The sequence below is a fragment of the Lissotriton helveticus genome, chromosome 4_1, assembly GCF_964261635.1.
Source record: "Lissotriton helveticus chromosome 4_1, aLisHel1.1, whole genome shotgun sequence".
Lineage (NCBI taxonomy): Eukaryota > Metazoa > Chordata > Amphibia > Caudata > Salamandridae > Lissotriton > Lissotriton helveticus.
Genome location: NC_136063.1, coordinates 1,900,162,620 through 1,900,178,383, shown reverse-complemented (window position 1 = coordinate 1,900,178,383; position 15,764 = coordinate 1,900,162,620). Strand labels below are relative to the sequence as shown.

At 43.4% G+C, this 15,764-nt stretch overlaps 1 protein-coding gene across 2 annotated transcripts in view; it reads right to left on the bottom strand.

The window, feature by feature from the left end:
* The window catches only part of WDR44 (WD repeat domain 44), a 543,349-nt gene that overhangs the window by 368,293 nt on the left and 159,292 nt on the right, over positions 1-15,764 (bottom strand). For both annotated transcript variants that reach the window (XM_078688542.1, XM_078688543.1), the window contains one exon: positions 9,774-10,431. In XM_078688542.1, the coding sequence (XP_078544668.1) occupies positions 9,774-10,431 (658 nt within the window). The remainder of the gene's footprint in view (positions 1-9,773; positions 10,432-15,764) is intronic.

The window sequence follows — 15,764 nt, the reverse complement described above, 5'->3', positions numbered from 1 at the left end:
ACAGAACGGCTCACAGTGGATGCTAGAGCGTGTTCACGCGCGCGTCCACATTTCCAGTCCGTCTCTTGCGCGTGCCCATGTCTTGTCTCCCATGAGAGGCAACTCAGTAACAGTAATCTCGCTGGCAACAGCGATTAGCGCTGCGTCGCCAGGCGAGACCTAAAAAAGAGCATTTGTATTATCTACTTGAGCCTTTGTAAAGCTGCTGGGGATCCACTGGACTCTATGCACACTACACCGCAATTTGGCATAGTATATACAGAGCCATCTTCCTACAGTGAACATGTGAAAATGATCTGAGACGGTGTAATAATTGAGGGGCCTGAGATCTAAGATTGGTCTTAAGGACCAATTCTTTCTGGAATGAGAAAATATAGGGAGTATACTCTTGTGCCCTGCTGATGAATAGGGACACTGGAGCTATGGCCCCTTTGAGGAGTAGGTCTTGGACTCCTTGTTTGAGAAGAGCTAGATGATCCTGTGATAATTTGTGAGTGTGAGTTGTGATGCTGGGTGGTGTGGTAACAAGCTCCAGACAATAGTCATGTTGGATAATGGCTAGTACCCACTAGTATGTGGTGATGGATTCCCAAATTCAAGGGAAAAACTGAAGTCCTATTCCGATAGGTGTTGTGTGGTGGGGGGGGGGGGGTGAGGCAGTCACTGTTTGTAAGTGGAGGATGCCCCACGGGTAAAAGCACCTCTGCCACCCCTATTGTTACAACTTTTAAAGGAGCCCCTGAAAAAACTTTTGGAGAAGGTGTGTTGGCCCTGCTTCTGTTGGGAAGTGGAGGAGTCTGTGTTTGAAGACTTATACCCACCCCTCGACCCTGATCGACAAAAGGAACCTCTAGATGTATTAATTTGTCAGGCATCCAAGGGCTTACCTGTCTATGTATCTTTTTGATTTTATCTATGGCGATGTCCACGTGAGGACCAAATACATGTTCTTTGTCAAGGGGCATAATAATGACCACTCGTAGCACTTTTGGCTTAAAGCCCAACACCTGAGCCAAGCATTATGTCTGAGGGGGACACTGGTGTTTATTCCTCAAGCTAATGTGTCTGCTGCATTTAAGGCCCATCTGATAGAGTTATTAGTGATGGTCTAACCATCTACTGCCCCTTTCTATGAAACTCCTCAGGGAGATGTTGTAAAAACTCTTCCATTTCATCCCAGTGGGCTCTAATATAGCGGGCTAGGAGGGCCTGGGAGTTAGCAGGATGCCAGTGGTTAGCTCCTTGAGCCGCTACCATTATGACTGCTGCATTGATAAGCATGCTCTCTTTTTCAGGGGTTGGCGTATCTGCAGATGCTTGACTACAATTTCTTTTACGAGCAGTGGTGGCAACTATCAAGTCTGATGGAACCTGACCACGTAGGAATAGATGATCTGAAGGAGCTGGCTTATATTTTTTATCCACATGTGGGTAATGGCCCTAGCATGGATGGGCTCTTTGAAAATATCCTGAGTATGGCGCAACATATCAGGGAGCAAAGGTAAATACTGCGTGCTCTTGTGTGTATAAGAAAGAGTGTCAAAAAGCAAGTCTTCTTCTAAATAATATTTATGTAATTGGACACAATGGGAAGTAGCTACCCTAGCAATAACCTGTTGATAGGCAATAGCATCCTCAGGAGTGGAGGGTCTAGTTGGATATAAATCCAGATCATTAGTCATCATGGGATCAGTATTCTAAGTGTCCCACGAGTCTGGTTCTCAAAATGGGTCCCCCAATCCCCCAGTGTGTGATCTAGGTGAACCTGGAGGTGTAGCATCTATTGGATCATGATGTGGAAAATGTATGAGAGGAAGGAGGAGATGGTGGTGGTAGTGATTGTGGTGTCAGAGAAGGAGGTGGAGGATGATTAGTAGGATTGAAAGCAGTGTCTTTTGACCTTTTTTGTGGCACAATGGTGCCCAAATCCTCCTCAAAAATCAATATTATCTTTCGTTGAGGAGAGGCCATTGCTTATCCAGTTCCTTGTTGAATCTGGATCTTTCTTTGTCAAAAATTCATAGTTTTGAAGATAGGTTCAACAAGAGACATACAAACTGTGGAATGTTTTGATATGTTGGAAATGTTTGCCTCCAATGATTTGAGAACCTTCTAGTGATTCTAGAATTTCGGTCAGGCTTGTTTAGGAACCCAAGATTTCGAAGCGGAATTATGTTTTTGTATTGGCACTGAGGCAGAAGAAGTCAGATGCAGGGTCAACCCTGAAGATTGGGAGGACACCGTGATATGTGTCCGATCCGAGCTCGATACCAAGGATTTAACCTTGGTAGATAATTTTGGTGCCGGACCAAAGGGTGGGGCAGCCAAAGTCTCTTTTCGGATCCGACCACGGCCAGATGGCAGTGGCGGTCCAGCAACCTCAAGTAATGGAAAGAGTGAAGATTTGGAAGTTATTTTAGGAGGAGGGACAGGGTCGGGGTCGGGGTCGATGGTGCTCACACGCTGCCTGAGTGGCAGGTTGTACTCCAGTTCGTCCTCCACGTATGAGTCATAAGTGTCTTCGATAGACAATGGCAACGGGAGGGTCTGGTACACAGTTATGTAAGTGGACACCCTGCATCAGTCTAGAAAACCCTTATGGAGCCAAGCATTACGTCTGAGGAGGGCACTGGTGTTTATTCCTTGAGCTAGTGTGTCTGATGCATCTAATGCACTCTGCGCCAGTCTAGAGAACCCTTATGGTGATTTAGGAGGTCTTAGACAACCATTGAAAGCTCTCTAAGTGGTAGCCTTGGAGAGCAGCCTTCAGGCTTAGTCCAGAAGGAGTGTAAAGCAGCTTGTTAAACCAGAACACACTCATATGTATAGGTTAAGTGAAAAAGAACCACACAAGGTATTTATAAAGATATTACATAATACTGTCTAATATATACAAATCTCTCTTGCCCAGAGATATTCACAATGCACACAATACTTTGCATGGAAATCAAGTAAATAGCATGCAATACACAGAGGACCCCGGCGGGGGGGGGGGGGGGGCCAAGCCATATACTAAGAAAGTGGTGTAAGAACCACGACTCGGGTCAAGACAAAGTCGAGAGGACATACAAGTGCTGTGGATTCAAAGAGCCACTCAAGGTGAGTGACTAGGAGCCCCAGGGAGAGTGTGTGCAGTGTGGGAACACAATTGTGTGTTCCGTACAAATCAACGTGTAAGTCGCAGGTGGAGTTTTAAAGATTAAGGACCCTTCCCAGTGGACCTTGAAAAAACCCAGTGGAAGAAATGAGCCAAGGGGACAGAGTGGAGAGCAGAACATAGATCTATATTCCTTATTGCTTTTATAGACCATGTGGTTGTTATAAGTGTGGTGCCTTATGTAAATTTGACATGTGATTTATGTTTTATGTTCAACTTTAATAAAAAAAAAATATCTATTTTTTTAAACTGGAAGCCACCCCACCTGTGGATACCCTAGCACCCACATTACCTACACCAGGGAAGCCGGGTGCATAGGTGTGAGTGGTGTCGGAAATCGCTGTCGAACCCAATGGAAGACTTCAGGAAAGGGCCACCGCTGAAGAAGCAGAAAGTGTCCGGTGGAATCCAAAGGTGTATTCTAGTTGAGAGGTACTTGCAAACAGAGGGGACAGAGTCTATGTCACTCAGGAGTGACCAGGAGATCTGGAAGACAAATGCCTATTAATGTCGGCAGTTGCAGGATTGTTGACTAGGACCTTGACACTGCCGCTGTGAGGACCAGGCGTTGCGGAGGAAAACCAGGAGCTGTGCACGAGCTGTCCCATACCAGATGCCGAGTGCTATTGGGTCGGTGTCCAGAGGTAGCACCAACAAGCCTTGGCAAATGCAACAAACACAGAAGTCAAAGAAGGTGCAATGTCGGGACCAGCAAGGTTCAGCGGACTCACCACAAGCAGGGAAGTCAAGGGCAGGCTCTGAGCAATCAGGGGAGTCCAAAAGAAGCCCAGGTAACCCTCAAATGGACCCACAGGCCAGAGTTACTGGAGTCACGAGAGGACCTCAAGCGGCTCACCAAAAAGATGCAGGCCACAATGCAAACGATGCGGTGTGACTGAAGATTCTGGTCACAGGAGATGCTCGAGGTTGGGGCTACTTGGAACCCGAAGATCTTCTTGGAAGCTAGCTAACAAACCTTTGCAACAACAAGTTGACGCTGTGCATAGGGGTTCGGTTCCTGCAGCTCTCACGAGGGATACTGGCTTCAAACTTAGTGAGAATGCAGGTCAGGCTTCGAGAGCTGTGGAGAACAACTACCTTTGTTGTTGAACCTATCAGAGTCCGTAGGAGCTCAGGATCAGCAGACCACCAAGCTTAGTTGGGGTGCCTGCAGATGCAGGGAAGTGACTCCTTCACTTCTTTAATGCCGACAGGCCTTGGAAGGTTCTTGTATGGTGGACTGGCACAGATGATGCAGCAGACTTAAAGGGGGATGAAGTTTAGCTCAAACAAAGTCCAGAGTGCCCAGACGTTAGAAGTTGAAATGGTGTCTGAATTGAATCGTGTCCCACAACAAATCTAGAGACCCACCCACAGGTAAGCCCTTAAGTACCCTAGGGAAAGGGTTGGGACGATTCAAAGTTCCCTCCCAGGGGATAGAGTGGACAGTGGGGAGGTTACTCCCATGTTCTTTGTCCAGTTTCGGGCCAGAGCTGGAGCCAACGGATGCCAGAGCTGGTTTGAATTGGACTATGCAAGAGGCACCAAATGTGCTCCTCATGCAGACTGAGTGGTGCTGATAAGCGCGCCGACCCGCCCCAGTACACTAAATCCTGTCGGGGAGGGGGTCACACCTTCCTGTGACAGGATGCCTATTGTTCTGCCTTTCCCTGCTCAAGCTTGGCTCAGCAGCAGGAGGGCAGAATTATGTCTCTGGTCGGCAGCATTCATGTTGTGGTGTCTGGGTCTAGAAGACCGGAACCAGGAGTATGGAGAGCCTAATGAAGGCCAGTGCAGTGCTTGGAATCATACCTCCCACACCGTTTACAAGAAGGTCATCGCATAATTATGTATTGCCCCTCTATTTGGTAAATGTCTGCTTCACTTACAACCCGGGAGAATGGACTCCGTAGGCTGTACCCTCACACTTATAACCAAGCACCGTGCGCTCACGATTGCAAAGGGCCCACTATAGGGGTGACTTCTAGGTTTTAAGTGCAGTGACCTTATGTATTGGAAACCTATATCTTTCGTAAGTGGTGCTAGCACCAGCTTACACAGGCTGCAATGGCAGGCCTGTAGTTACAGTTTGAATGGTCTCCCATGGGTGGCATAATACATGCTTCAGCCCAATGGGGAACCTCTGGGGTACCTATGCCCTGGGTAACTTTGTACCATATACTAGGGACTTATAAGGGTGCCTCAGTATCCAATCTGGGATGTACCTAAGTACTCGTCATAACAATTTAAGGGAGACAGCAGAGAGACTGGGGTCCTGATTAGCAGGATCCAGTTAGACTAGTCAAAAACAGCTTAGCACCAGGCAATAAGTGGGGGTAACCATAAAAGCAGATCCTACTTTCAAAAATGGAATATCACAGAGAAAAAGAGTCACTCTACTTTGTGGTTCGAAACAATTTGACGAAAAACAACTTGTACAACTACAAACCCAACATTAGATGCAGAAGTATGCAGAGTAAGTGTATCTACAGCCACACATGCCATCAAACATCTATTATCAGAGCAGGAGATAAATCTAACCTATGCCTGACTGGACAAAAAAGCATATGAGTCAAGGGAAGCTGCTAAGGAGAAAGGAACTAGAGGCATAGAAAGAGTGCTTAGGTTTCAAAACTCTCTATGCTTTCGAGTACGAAATATGAGCGTAGGGTTTACACTTAAAGCCAGCCAGAACCGTCAATTATGTTTTTTTCTTAAATCACACAGTTCTATTTAGACCGCGAAGGTTTGGGACAATCCACAAGGATGTTTTCATCCCTATGATCCACTTCAATATATTTGTTATATGATAAATCCATCTCATGGAGGTCCTCTCCGTTAAGAAGAACGGATGGATGTGTGTTATATTTCATGGGTTTGTTCAATGGTGCTGGGAGGCACTTGGATATTATTTATTCCCCCAATCACCTCTCTACTAGGCTACTGGATTATTTTCATGGCTATTGAGAAAAGTTCCCAAGAGCTTTTTTGAACAAAGTACATATATGGTATTTTTATAGCATTTACCTAACCAAAAGGCACAGGAGCGTGGTACATGGGAAGTAATGTATACAATTATTTGGTGCGTCCCATGTTATGGGTAGATGTTGCCTTTTGAAATGCTAGGCTGTTTCGAAAATGTGCCCTGCTGATAAGAAAACCTATGATGTGTTCTTTTGTCTTAAAATTACAAACGTGTAGCTCAAACCAAGCCAAGTAAAAGGGCCCCTTTGCAGGACTTGCCCAACATTTACATCAAGGAACATTCAATGTTAAGTAACAATGTAATTTGGGATGATAGCTTTTCGTTCTTAATATTTCTTCATACATATGCCTACACCACATATGTATGCAAGAGATATTGTAGCACTCTGTATGTAGTCCAGTAATTCGATTTAGTCTAATGAGTCAGAATCAAGATAAGTTAAACCAAGTTCTGTTTATTGTATGTGACTTAAATTCTTCAGAAAAAAAGTTACATCAAAAGGTACAGCCAACACGTGTTTCATCCTCTGCATGACTTCTTCAAGGCTGCAAAATTGTACAATACAACAAAAGGCAGTCAAAACCTTAATATTCTTGTATGCAGATCTATGTCAGTAGGCAGGGACTGACATGCTATGTAGATGTGAAAAATTAAGTAAAGAAAGTAAAGATTCAAAAAGTCCTAGAAGAATACCCATAGGGAAGTCACCCTAGTACGTGATTGTGCTAGAAAAAGAAAGTAATAAGATTGGGAAGAAAGCGGATTTAGTCAGGGGTTCCTGTGCGCAGCAAGACCAACCAAAAAAAACATGTTTATGCTTATAAGGCACAGTATATTTGTGAAGAGGTCGGTGTGTAAGATACCCGTCACCCAAAATTAACACATGGGGTCAAGTTTAAGGAACAGCTTAAACTTCTTTTTGTAGTAGATAACACAAAATTCAGTAAAGCTATTTGAAAGTCTATTTGACACATTCTCGATCTTGTCTCCAAAGTTGTAGTGTTGCCTGGGGAAAGGAAAATTAATTACCATTGGCTATGTTTAAATGGATGTAGTATATAATCTCCAAAACTATCTCTGTAAGGGAGGACACCAACCTGGTTGGCTAGCGGTGTCTCCTGCATCAGCAACTGTTCCGGCAGACTAACTTCCTATTGTTTTGCTGGTGCGCCTCTGGTATGGTCTGTTAGGTCTATGGAAGAAAACAGGTGGACCTATTAATTGCATGAGTAAAAGTACTCTCAGCAAGTCCCCATGCGTATATAAAAGCCCGGTGACAATGATCCCCAGAATTTTCTATCTACCTCCAAGATTAACATACTGTTTTTTCAAGGAACAAGTGGGAGGTGTTCCCAGTGTATCTGTGGTCCAGTGGAGTTAATGGTATAGCACACCCATTGATATGTTTGGCTGTAATGAGACAAACATATCCCAGATCACAAATGGTGTAGAAAACAGAAGAAAGCTCTTGTCCAAAATTAACCCACTGTAACGAAATTCATCTAAAAGTTATTGCCTAAAGTCTTAGTTGTTGAGAATCAAAAGAGTGAATAGTCTTAAACAGTCTGGTGTAGTCAAATCCCTTGGAGAAAACAGAGGAATCAGAACTACCTGAAGCATACAAAGAACAATATAGTAATAGAGGCAGCAGTGCATCTAAGAAACCATAGCTATGCCATTGTACTAGTTGGCTTACAATTGTGGTTAGAGTGGCTCTCATCATTGCAAAGAAGCCCAAAATAGAGTGGGAAAGAAAAAAAGCGCTCCTGGGTACACATGGTGGCCCATCGTCTCCTGTGTGCGAAATGGTAAGTGATGCACAGATATAACAATGACTGAAAGTAAAAACATATGTGAAATTCACATTCGTTTAACCAGTCCCAAGTGCTCAGCCTGGTTCGGTGTACCTGTGCCCACGGCTGAATTTTATCCAACCTTGAACAAACATGAATGCTTAATAAGTAAAAAATAAGGTTTTGGAAAAGTGAAAGATTGAAAGGTAGAAATGAGCAGCGCCTCTACTACTATAGTGTTCTTTGTATGTTTCTGGTACTTATGATTCCCTTCACATTTCTCCAATGGTTTTGACTATACCAGACTGTTTATGGCTATTCACTCTTGATTCCCAAGAACTAGGACTTCACATGACAACTTTTATGGGAACTTTGTCACAGTTGGTTAATTTTAGAAAAGAGCCCTTTTCTTTTTTCCACACAATTTGTGTTCTGGGATATGTTTATCTCAATACAGCCAAGCATTTCAATGTATGCTCTCAACCATTACTTCCACAGGACCACGAAGACACTTGGAACACATCCAACTTGTTCCTTAAAAATCAGGATATTGATCTCGGAGGAAAATTCTGGGTATCAATGTCACGGGGCCTTCATACAGCATGGACACTTGTTGAGAGTACTTCTACTCATGCAATTAATAGATCCACCTGTTTTCTTCCGTAGACCAAACAAACCAAACCTGAAATGCACCAGCCAAAACAATACGAAGTTAGTCTGCCAGGCCAGTTGCTCATACAGGAAACACCACTAACCAAACAGGTTGGTGTCCTCCCGTACAGAGATAGTTTTGGAGGTTATCTACTACAGACATTAAAACATGGCCAATGGTAATTGTTGTTCCTTTTCCCAAGCAATACTGCAACTTTGGAGACGAGATTGGGGAACTGCCTCAAATAGACTTTCAAATAGCAACTACAATAAGACGTTTGTGCTCTTCCTTAAACTTGACTGGTTGTTCATTTTGGGTGATGGGTGCCTTACACACCGACAGCTTCACAAATATACAGCGTCTTACAGGCATAAACGGGTTTTGCTGGATTGGTCTCGCTGCACAGGAGCACTTGACTAAATCCTCTTTCTTTCCAATCTTCATTACTTTCTCTTTCTTACACAATCACGTACTAGGATGCCTTGCCTACGGGTATTCAAGGACTTTTTTAATCTTTTCATCATTTTTCACATCTACATAGTGTGTCAGTCCCTGCCCACTGATTTAGATTTTGCATAAAAGAATACGAAGGTTTTGACAGCCTTTTATTGCATTGTACAATTTTGCAGCCATATAGGAGTCACGCGGGTGATGAAACACATGTTGGCTGCGGCTTTTGATGTAGATCTTAAATCACATATAATAAACAGTACTTGGATTTAACATATCGTGATTCTGACTCATTGGACTAAATCGAAATAGTGGACTAAATACAGAGTGCTGCAATATCTCTTGCATGTATGTTGTCAGCGGTGGCCTTCCTGGCCCATCGCCCTTGTTGACACCATTGATAGTAAGGTGTCTGATATCATATTGCCCTATGCTTTTCACTTGTTACTAAATCGAATTGTTACAATCCACTCAAATATGTCTTTACAGTAACAACTACGATCTTGTTAGCTACTACTACTGCTTTGTATTCTTACATTTTATATGGAATCATCTAACTAGTAATGAAAAAATAACTTTATATATGTTCTGAAAAAATTCTAACTGGAGATAGTCTCAATTGATTTTTCTGTAATTACTAAGAAGCCTTTATTATGTCCGTAAGACACATACACCTCATCAACATTCTTAACATTTTGCAAGGAATATTACAGAGAAAAAACCCAGCATGCTTACCTTCCAAGCCAGATTTGTGTACTTCATAATCAAAGTCGTTTTTCTTTTTTCGTGGTGGAGGTGCAGGTCGTGCAGGAGGTGGTGGTCTTGGAGGCGGTGCATTTACTGGCAGTGGTGGGCGTGATGGAACATTTTTCTTTGTGCTTGCAACTATGTCTGGTTCTATGCAAAGCTGCCTAGGAGGTTTAGCTGGAGGGATTTCCTCTGTGTTGGTAAACTCTTTGGCAGAAGTGGAGTCCAATAGCATCTGCTCTACATTATTTTTGTGCTCGTTTTCTGTAACTTTCTCTTCTGTGGATGTTTCTTCTGATTTTTCATTGGTTTGGTAGATATTAAGCTCCTGAGAGGTATTTACAATTTCTTCTAAGTACGAAGTTTTCTCTAGCCGTTTCTCAGTGGTCTCACCAGAGATCAAACAGGGAATGGAATTTGACTCAGTCTGTTTACTAGAATTATTATCCAGAGTCTCCTCACTGTCCTCATGTGCCACAGTCTCTGTAACTAACAGTTTAGGAATACTGTTACGAAGACTTGTGTCAGAGGTCAGTGCACTTGCATCTGATGTAAGATCCACTGGCTCTTCTTGAATGCTGGCCGACGATGGTACAACATCCACTTCATTTTCCTTTTGGCTTTCTTCAATAATACTGTCAATAATCTTGGAATGAAAAGAGAACCACATTTTAGATTTGTAAAAATGCATCTAAATCACAAATAGGATTTCTAATTATTTAGGCACCAGAAGAAGCCAATACCCAGCAGAAATGCAAAGTACTGTATTCTAATAATTCTAACAAGAAAACAATAGCTTTTTTATATTCTAGCACTATGGTAGGGATAAGCGCAACAATAAAATCCAGGGCAAGCGATACCACTCACGAGATGTGAAACGCCATCCATCATAGCTGGGCTCCTTCTCTCTATTCCGGGTGTTTCAACTCTTCGTTTTCTATCATCTACTCCATCTCAGTGCTCCCTCCAGATCCCTATTCTCTGCTCCAGTGTGTTGACTGACATTCTATCTGGCTCCTCATGAGTGCCTGTAAGGCCCATTTTCCCTTTCTTTGTTTCCTTTAACTGCATGGCATCATTCCTCCGATCTAATTTCCTCATTGCCAACCACATCTCTCGCTATTCCCTGCTGAAGCCCACAGCACTTCACATCAGTGCTGACAGACATTTTTTAATGCATTTTTTAATCCTTCATAATGTTCCTCCATTTATTTCTCGGTTATGGAAAGAAACTCAAGACTGAAATGAAGGCTCTACTGCAATTCCATCTTTGTTTCTCATAGAAACAAAATCAGGACTAAATTGAAGTGAAACATTCTTACCTTTTGTTTCTATGTGAATTCAAGATAGGATGACAAAGGTGCCTTAAAAATAGCCTTGTGTTTCTGTTTATGTCATAAAAACAAAAGATGGAAAATAATGAAGGGCCCCTCACTATCCAACCTTCGCTCCAAAAAGAAAAAAAAATCAGGACTAAAATGAAGGTGAGGATGCATTCAATGTAGTTGCCAATAAGAAGGCAATTAAGAATACAATGCAGTATTGCTTCATTTGTATTACTGCACTCTTTCTGACTTTAATGTGCTAACACAGGGACACAAACACCTAAACAAATTCACACAAGTACATACCTAAGTTTGCACGGGTTAGCACCTCATCGCTAAATAAATAAATTACGAATGTGAATTTCTGAATTAGGCACATTTCTTACACAAGCTACAGCTCTATATGCCAACAACAGATGCATACTGGGTAAGCAGCATTTTCCATTCAAGGAATATGAGCTGTAGATCACATGCTTTGTATATATTATACAGCAGTTATCTCCCAAAGCGGTGGCAAACCTGTAGCTGTTGCAGCCGTCTGAAATAGTGGACGTAAAAATGCTTGGCCCACACTAGCTTGCTGTCTTGATAACACATCTTCACAATAGTGAATGTGTGAGGTGTAGACTATGATGCAGCTTTCCAGATGTCATCAATGGGCATATTTCCTAAGAATGCCATAGAAGCACCTAGTTTGCGTGTGGGGTGCGCTCTAGGTGGAATTGTTAGTGTTCGTTTTGCTTTTGCATAGCATGTCTGAATGCATTTGACTATTCACCGTGCAATACCTGATTTTGATATAGGATTGGCTTTATGTGGTGGCACAAAAGCGGCTTGCGGAAAGGTTTAGTCCTTTCTATACAGTAAAGTAGTGCTATTTTCACATCTAAAGTGGGCAAAGCACATTTTGTCACAGAATCCGGTTGAGGGAAGAACACAGGCAACTCAACAAATTGGTTGATATGAAAGCAGAAATGACCTTTGGTAGGAACCCCTTTGTTTTGGTGTACTTTTAAAAATGGGTCTTCTATGGTTAGTGCCTGAAGCGCATCTACTCTCCTCAGTGAGAAAGTGCAGTTCCCATCTATGCAATGGCTCAAACGATAGACCCATCAGTCTTGTAAGGACATTGTTAAGATTCCACACTGGAGCAGGTGGAAGTCTTGGAGGAATGATTCTTTTAAGTCCCTCCATAAATGCTTTAATGAAAGGCACTCTAAAGGAGACAGATGTTTTTCTCTAGGTATGCAGCTATTGCAGCAAGATGTAAGCGTATGGAAGAGCACGCTAAATTGGAACGCAGCAGATGTAATGAATAGCAAATGATGTTTTGAACCGAAGCGTCTAGCGGATCGATTTCATTGTTATTGCAGTATATTACAAATTGCTTCCACTTTGCTGCATAGCATGCTCTTGTGTTACTTTGAGGAGGTTCATGCAGTCTGTCGGGAGACTAAGGTAGCCAAACTCGAAGATTTCAGGTGCCAGATTGCAAGATTGAGATGACTGGGATCTGGATGTCTTATCTCTCTATGGCGCTAAGTGAGAAGATTGGGGGTGAGATCCTTTTTGGTGGGGAACTACAGAGAGCTCCAACAGCATTGTGAACCAGTGTTGCCGGGCCCATGTGGGAGCAACTAGGATTAGTGTGAGGGACGTGTGTGTGTGAGCTTCCGAACTACTAATGGAATTAGTGGGAGAGGAGGAAAAGCAAAGGCAAATATCCCTGACAAATTCATCCATAGTGCATTGCCTTTGGACAATGGGTGTGGATGCCTGGTTGCGAAGCTCGGGCATTTTTCCGTTTAGGTTTGTGGCGAACAGATCAATGTCCGGAAAGCCCCACATTTGCAAGAATGGGAGGAGAACTTGAGGCTGGAGTTGCCATTCGTGGATCTGTTGTCTTTGGTGACTGAGAAGATCTGCAAGCTGATTATTTACTTCTGGAAGGTGTTCTGCAAGGAGATACAATTTGTGACATATAGCCCACCTCCATGGTCTGTGCTAGTTGTGACAGCTGGAGAATGTGTGTCCCCCCTCTTTTTGTATGTAGTACATTGCTGTCATGTTGTCTGTACGGATGAGGACAGCTTTGACTACTAGAAATACTTGAAACGCTTTGAGCGCTAGATAAATTGCTAGCAGCTCTCGATGATTTATGTGAAGATGCTTTTGCTGCAGGCTCCACATGCCCTGAATTGTATGCGTCTGGAGATGAGCTCCCCAACCAGTGAGCGATGCGTCTGCTGTTAGCACTATCTGTGGAACCAGGTCTATGAAGGGCCACCCTTTTGTTTTGTGTATTCCACCACTGCAAAGAGTGATGGGTGCAGCCGTTCACCAACACTAGATCTAAAAAGAGACCCTGAGCATGGTTCCACTGAAGTGATAGGCACTCCTGAAGGGGATGCATCTGGAGTCTTGCGTAAGGGACTATTAGAATGCAAGACACCATCATCCCTAGTAACTGCATGAACACTCGAGCTGGCAATGAGTGTTGAGACTGAAACTGACAGTCACGTTTACATGTTGTGGATTCTGGCCGTATTGGGGTAGGCCAAAGCATTTTGCGTATCTATTATGGCTCCCAGATACGCCTGTGTGTGGGATGGATGAAGATGGGATTTAACAGATTTACTGTGACTCAAAGATGGTGGAGCAATTGCACTTATTTGTGAGTGTGACATAGAAAGCGTTTTTGCGAGCTGGCTTTTATGAGCCAGTCGTCCAAATAGGGAAAGACAGGAATGTGTTGTCTTCGAAGATGAGCTGCGACTACTGCCAGGTACTTGGTGAAAACCCTGGGTCACCGTAGTTACTCCCAATGGGGGCACCTTGAACTGTTAGTGCTGGCCTGCAACTATGAACCTGAGGTATTTTGCGGTGTGCAGGGTGCATTGGGATATGGAAATCGGCAGCCTTTAAGTCCAGAGTGGACAGAAAGTTAACTTGTTGAAGGAGCGGTAGCACTTGCTGGAGTTTGACCATGTGAAAGTGGTCTGACTGAATATATAGATTTAGTTCTCTGAGGTCTAGTATAGGCCTGAGAGAGCCTTCCTTCTTGGGGAATCAAGAAGTACAGGGAGTATATCCCAGCCCCTTGATATTTTAATGGGACTAGTTCTATAGCCACAATACAGACGGAGGGAATAGGGTCCAAGGGAAATATTTAAAGACCTGAGCACAGTTATAATCCCTTACAAAGCACTACATACACTAATAATAACTATGGGTATCCATACCACGTAGTGATGGGTCCTAACGTTTCATGTAGTGGACCGGACTTGTTTTGACTGTAGAGATTATGAGTTTTCCGAGACCCATAGTTATTATTAGTGTATGTACTAGTTCTATAGCTCCTTTCTCTAACAGAGAGAGAACTTGTTGAGGTAGAAGGGCAAGATGTTCCTGTGACATTGCGCGTAATCTTGGAGGGATGTTTGGGGGAGTGTCTGTAAGTTTCAGGCAGTAACCATTTTGGATAATTTGTCTGAGGTGATTGTGTTCCAGACAGGGAGGAATTTGGAGAGACGTCCCCCAACAGAAGTGGAATGATCAGGGGTAGCAGAAGGAAGTCACTGCTTGTTGTCTGCGGGGGAAGTGCGTGTGGCGTTGACTCTGCCTCTTCCCTTACTATTGTTTCCTCTCCTACCTGCTCTGTAATAGCCTCTTGATGAAGGTGACTGTTATGTTATGTTACAGAAACTTTTCGAGCGCACGGTTACCCAGAGGTGTCCTGGCGCTGGTTACTTCTCCTTTATGGAGAGCTAGAAAAAAGAGGGTTTATTCATCAAAAAGCCAGGTCTTTAACCCTGTCCTGAAAGCTAGAAGATTGGTGGCATTTCTCAAAATGGAATGGCAAGTCATTCCAAGCTTTTGCTGCGCATGAAGAGAAACCTCTGCCATCCCACTGAGCTTTTTTTGTTGGTAGAACTATGACCAGCTTGGCTCCCAGATATCTAAGAGTTCTTGTAGGTATATACCATTGAAACTGGCGTCTTAAATTATCTGGTCCTAAGCCGTGAAGTGCTTTAAAGACCATGCAAAGAGATTTAAAATGCACCCAGTTCCTCACCGGGACCCAGTGCAGTTTTTTTTATCTCTTTGGAAATCGGGGAGAACTTGGATTTGCCCCTAAGTAATCTGGCTGCGGCATTTTGTAGCAGCTGAAGTTTATACAGAAGTCTTTGATGCATATTAGATAGAGGCTGATACAGAAATCCAGCCTCGGCATGACCAGTGCTGTAGCTACGGTTTACAGACTCCCCGAAGGTAAAAGCCGCAATACCTTCTTGACAGTTCTAAGGACATGCACTGTTGTTGAAGTTACTGCATTTACTTGGGCCCCAAAAGAGAGTTTCTCATCAGTATTATTCCCAAATTTTTCACCTTTTTAGCGGGTGTAGGGAGTGAACCCATGGAGGCAGGACACCAATTAGGAGTCCAAAAGTTAAGATCGTTCCCACAAAGCATTACTTTAGTTTTACCGGAATTAAGTTTTAGGCAACTGTCTGCCATCCATCTCCCAACCAATTCCATACAGACTTGAAAACGTTTATCTATTCCCATCTCTTGGCCAGGTAACAGAGACGCCACAATTTGTCTATCATCAGTATAGGAAGAAAGACCAAACCAGAATGCACTGATAACGGGG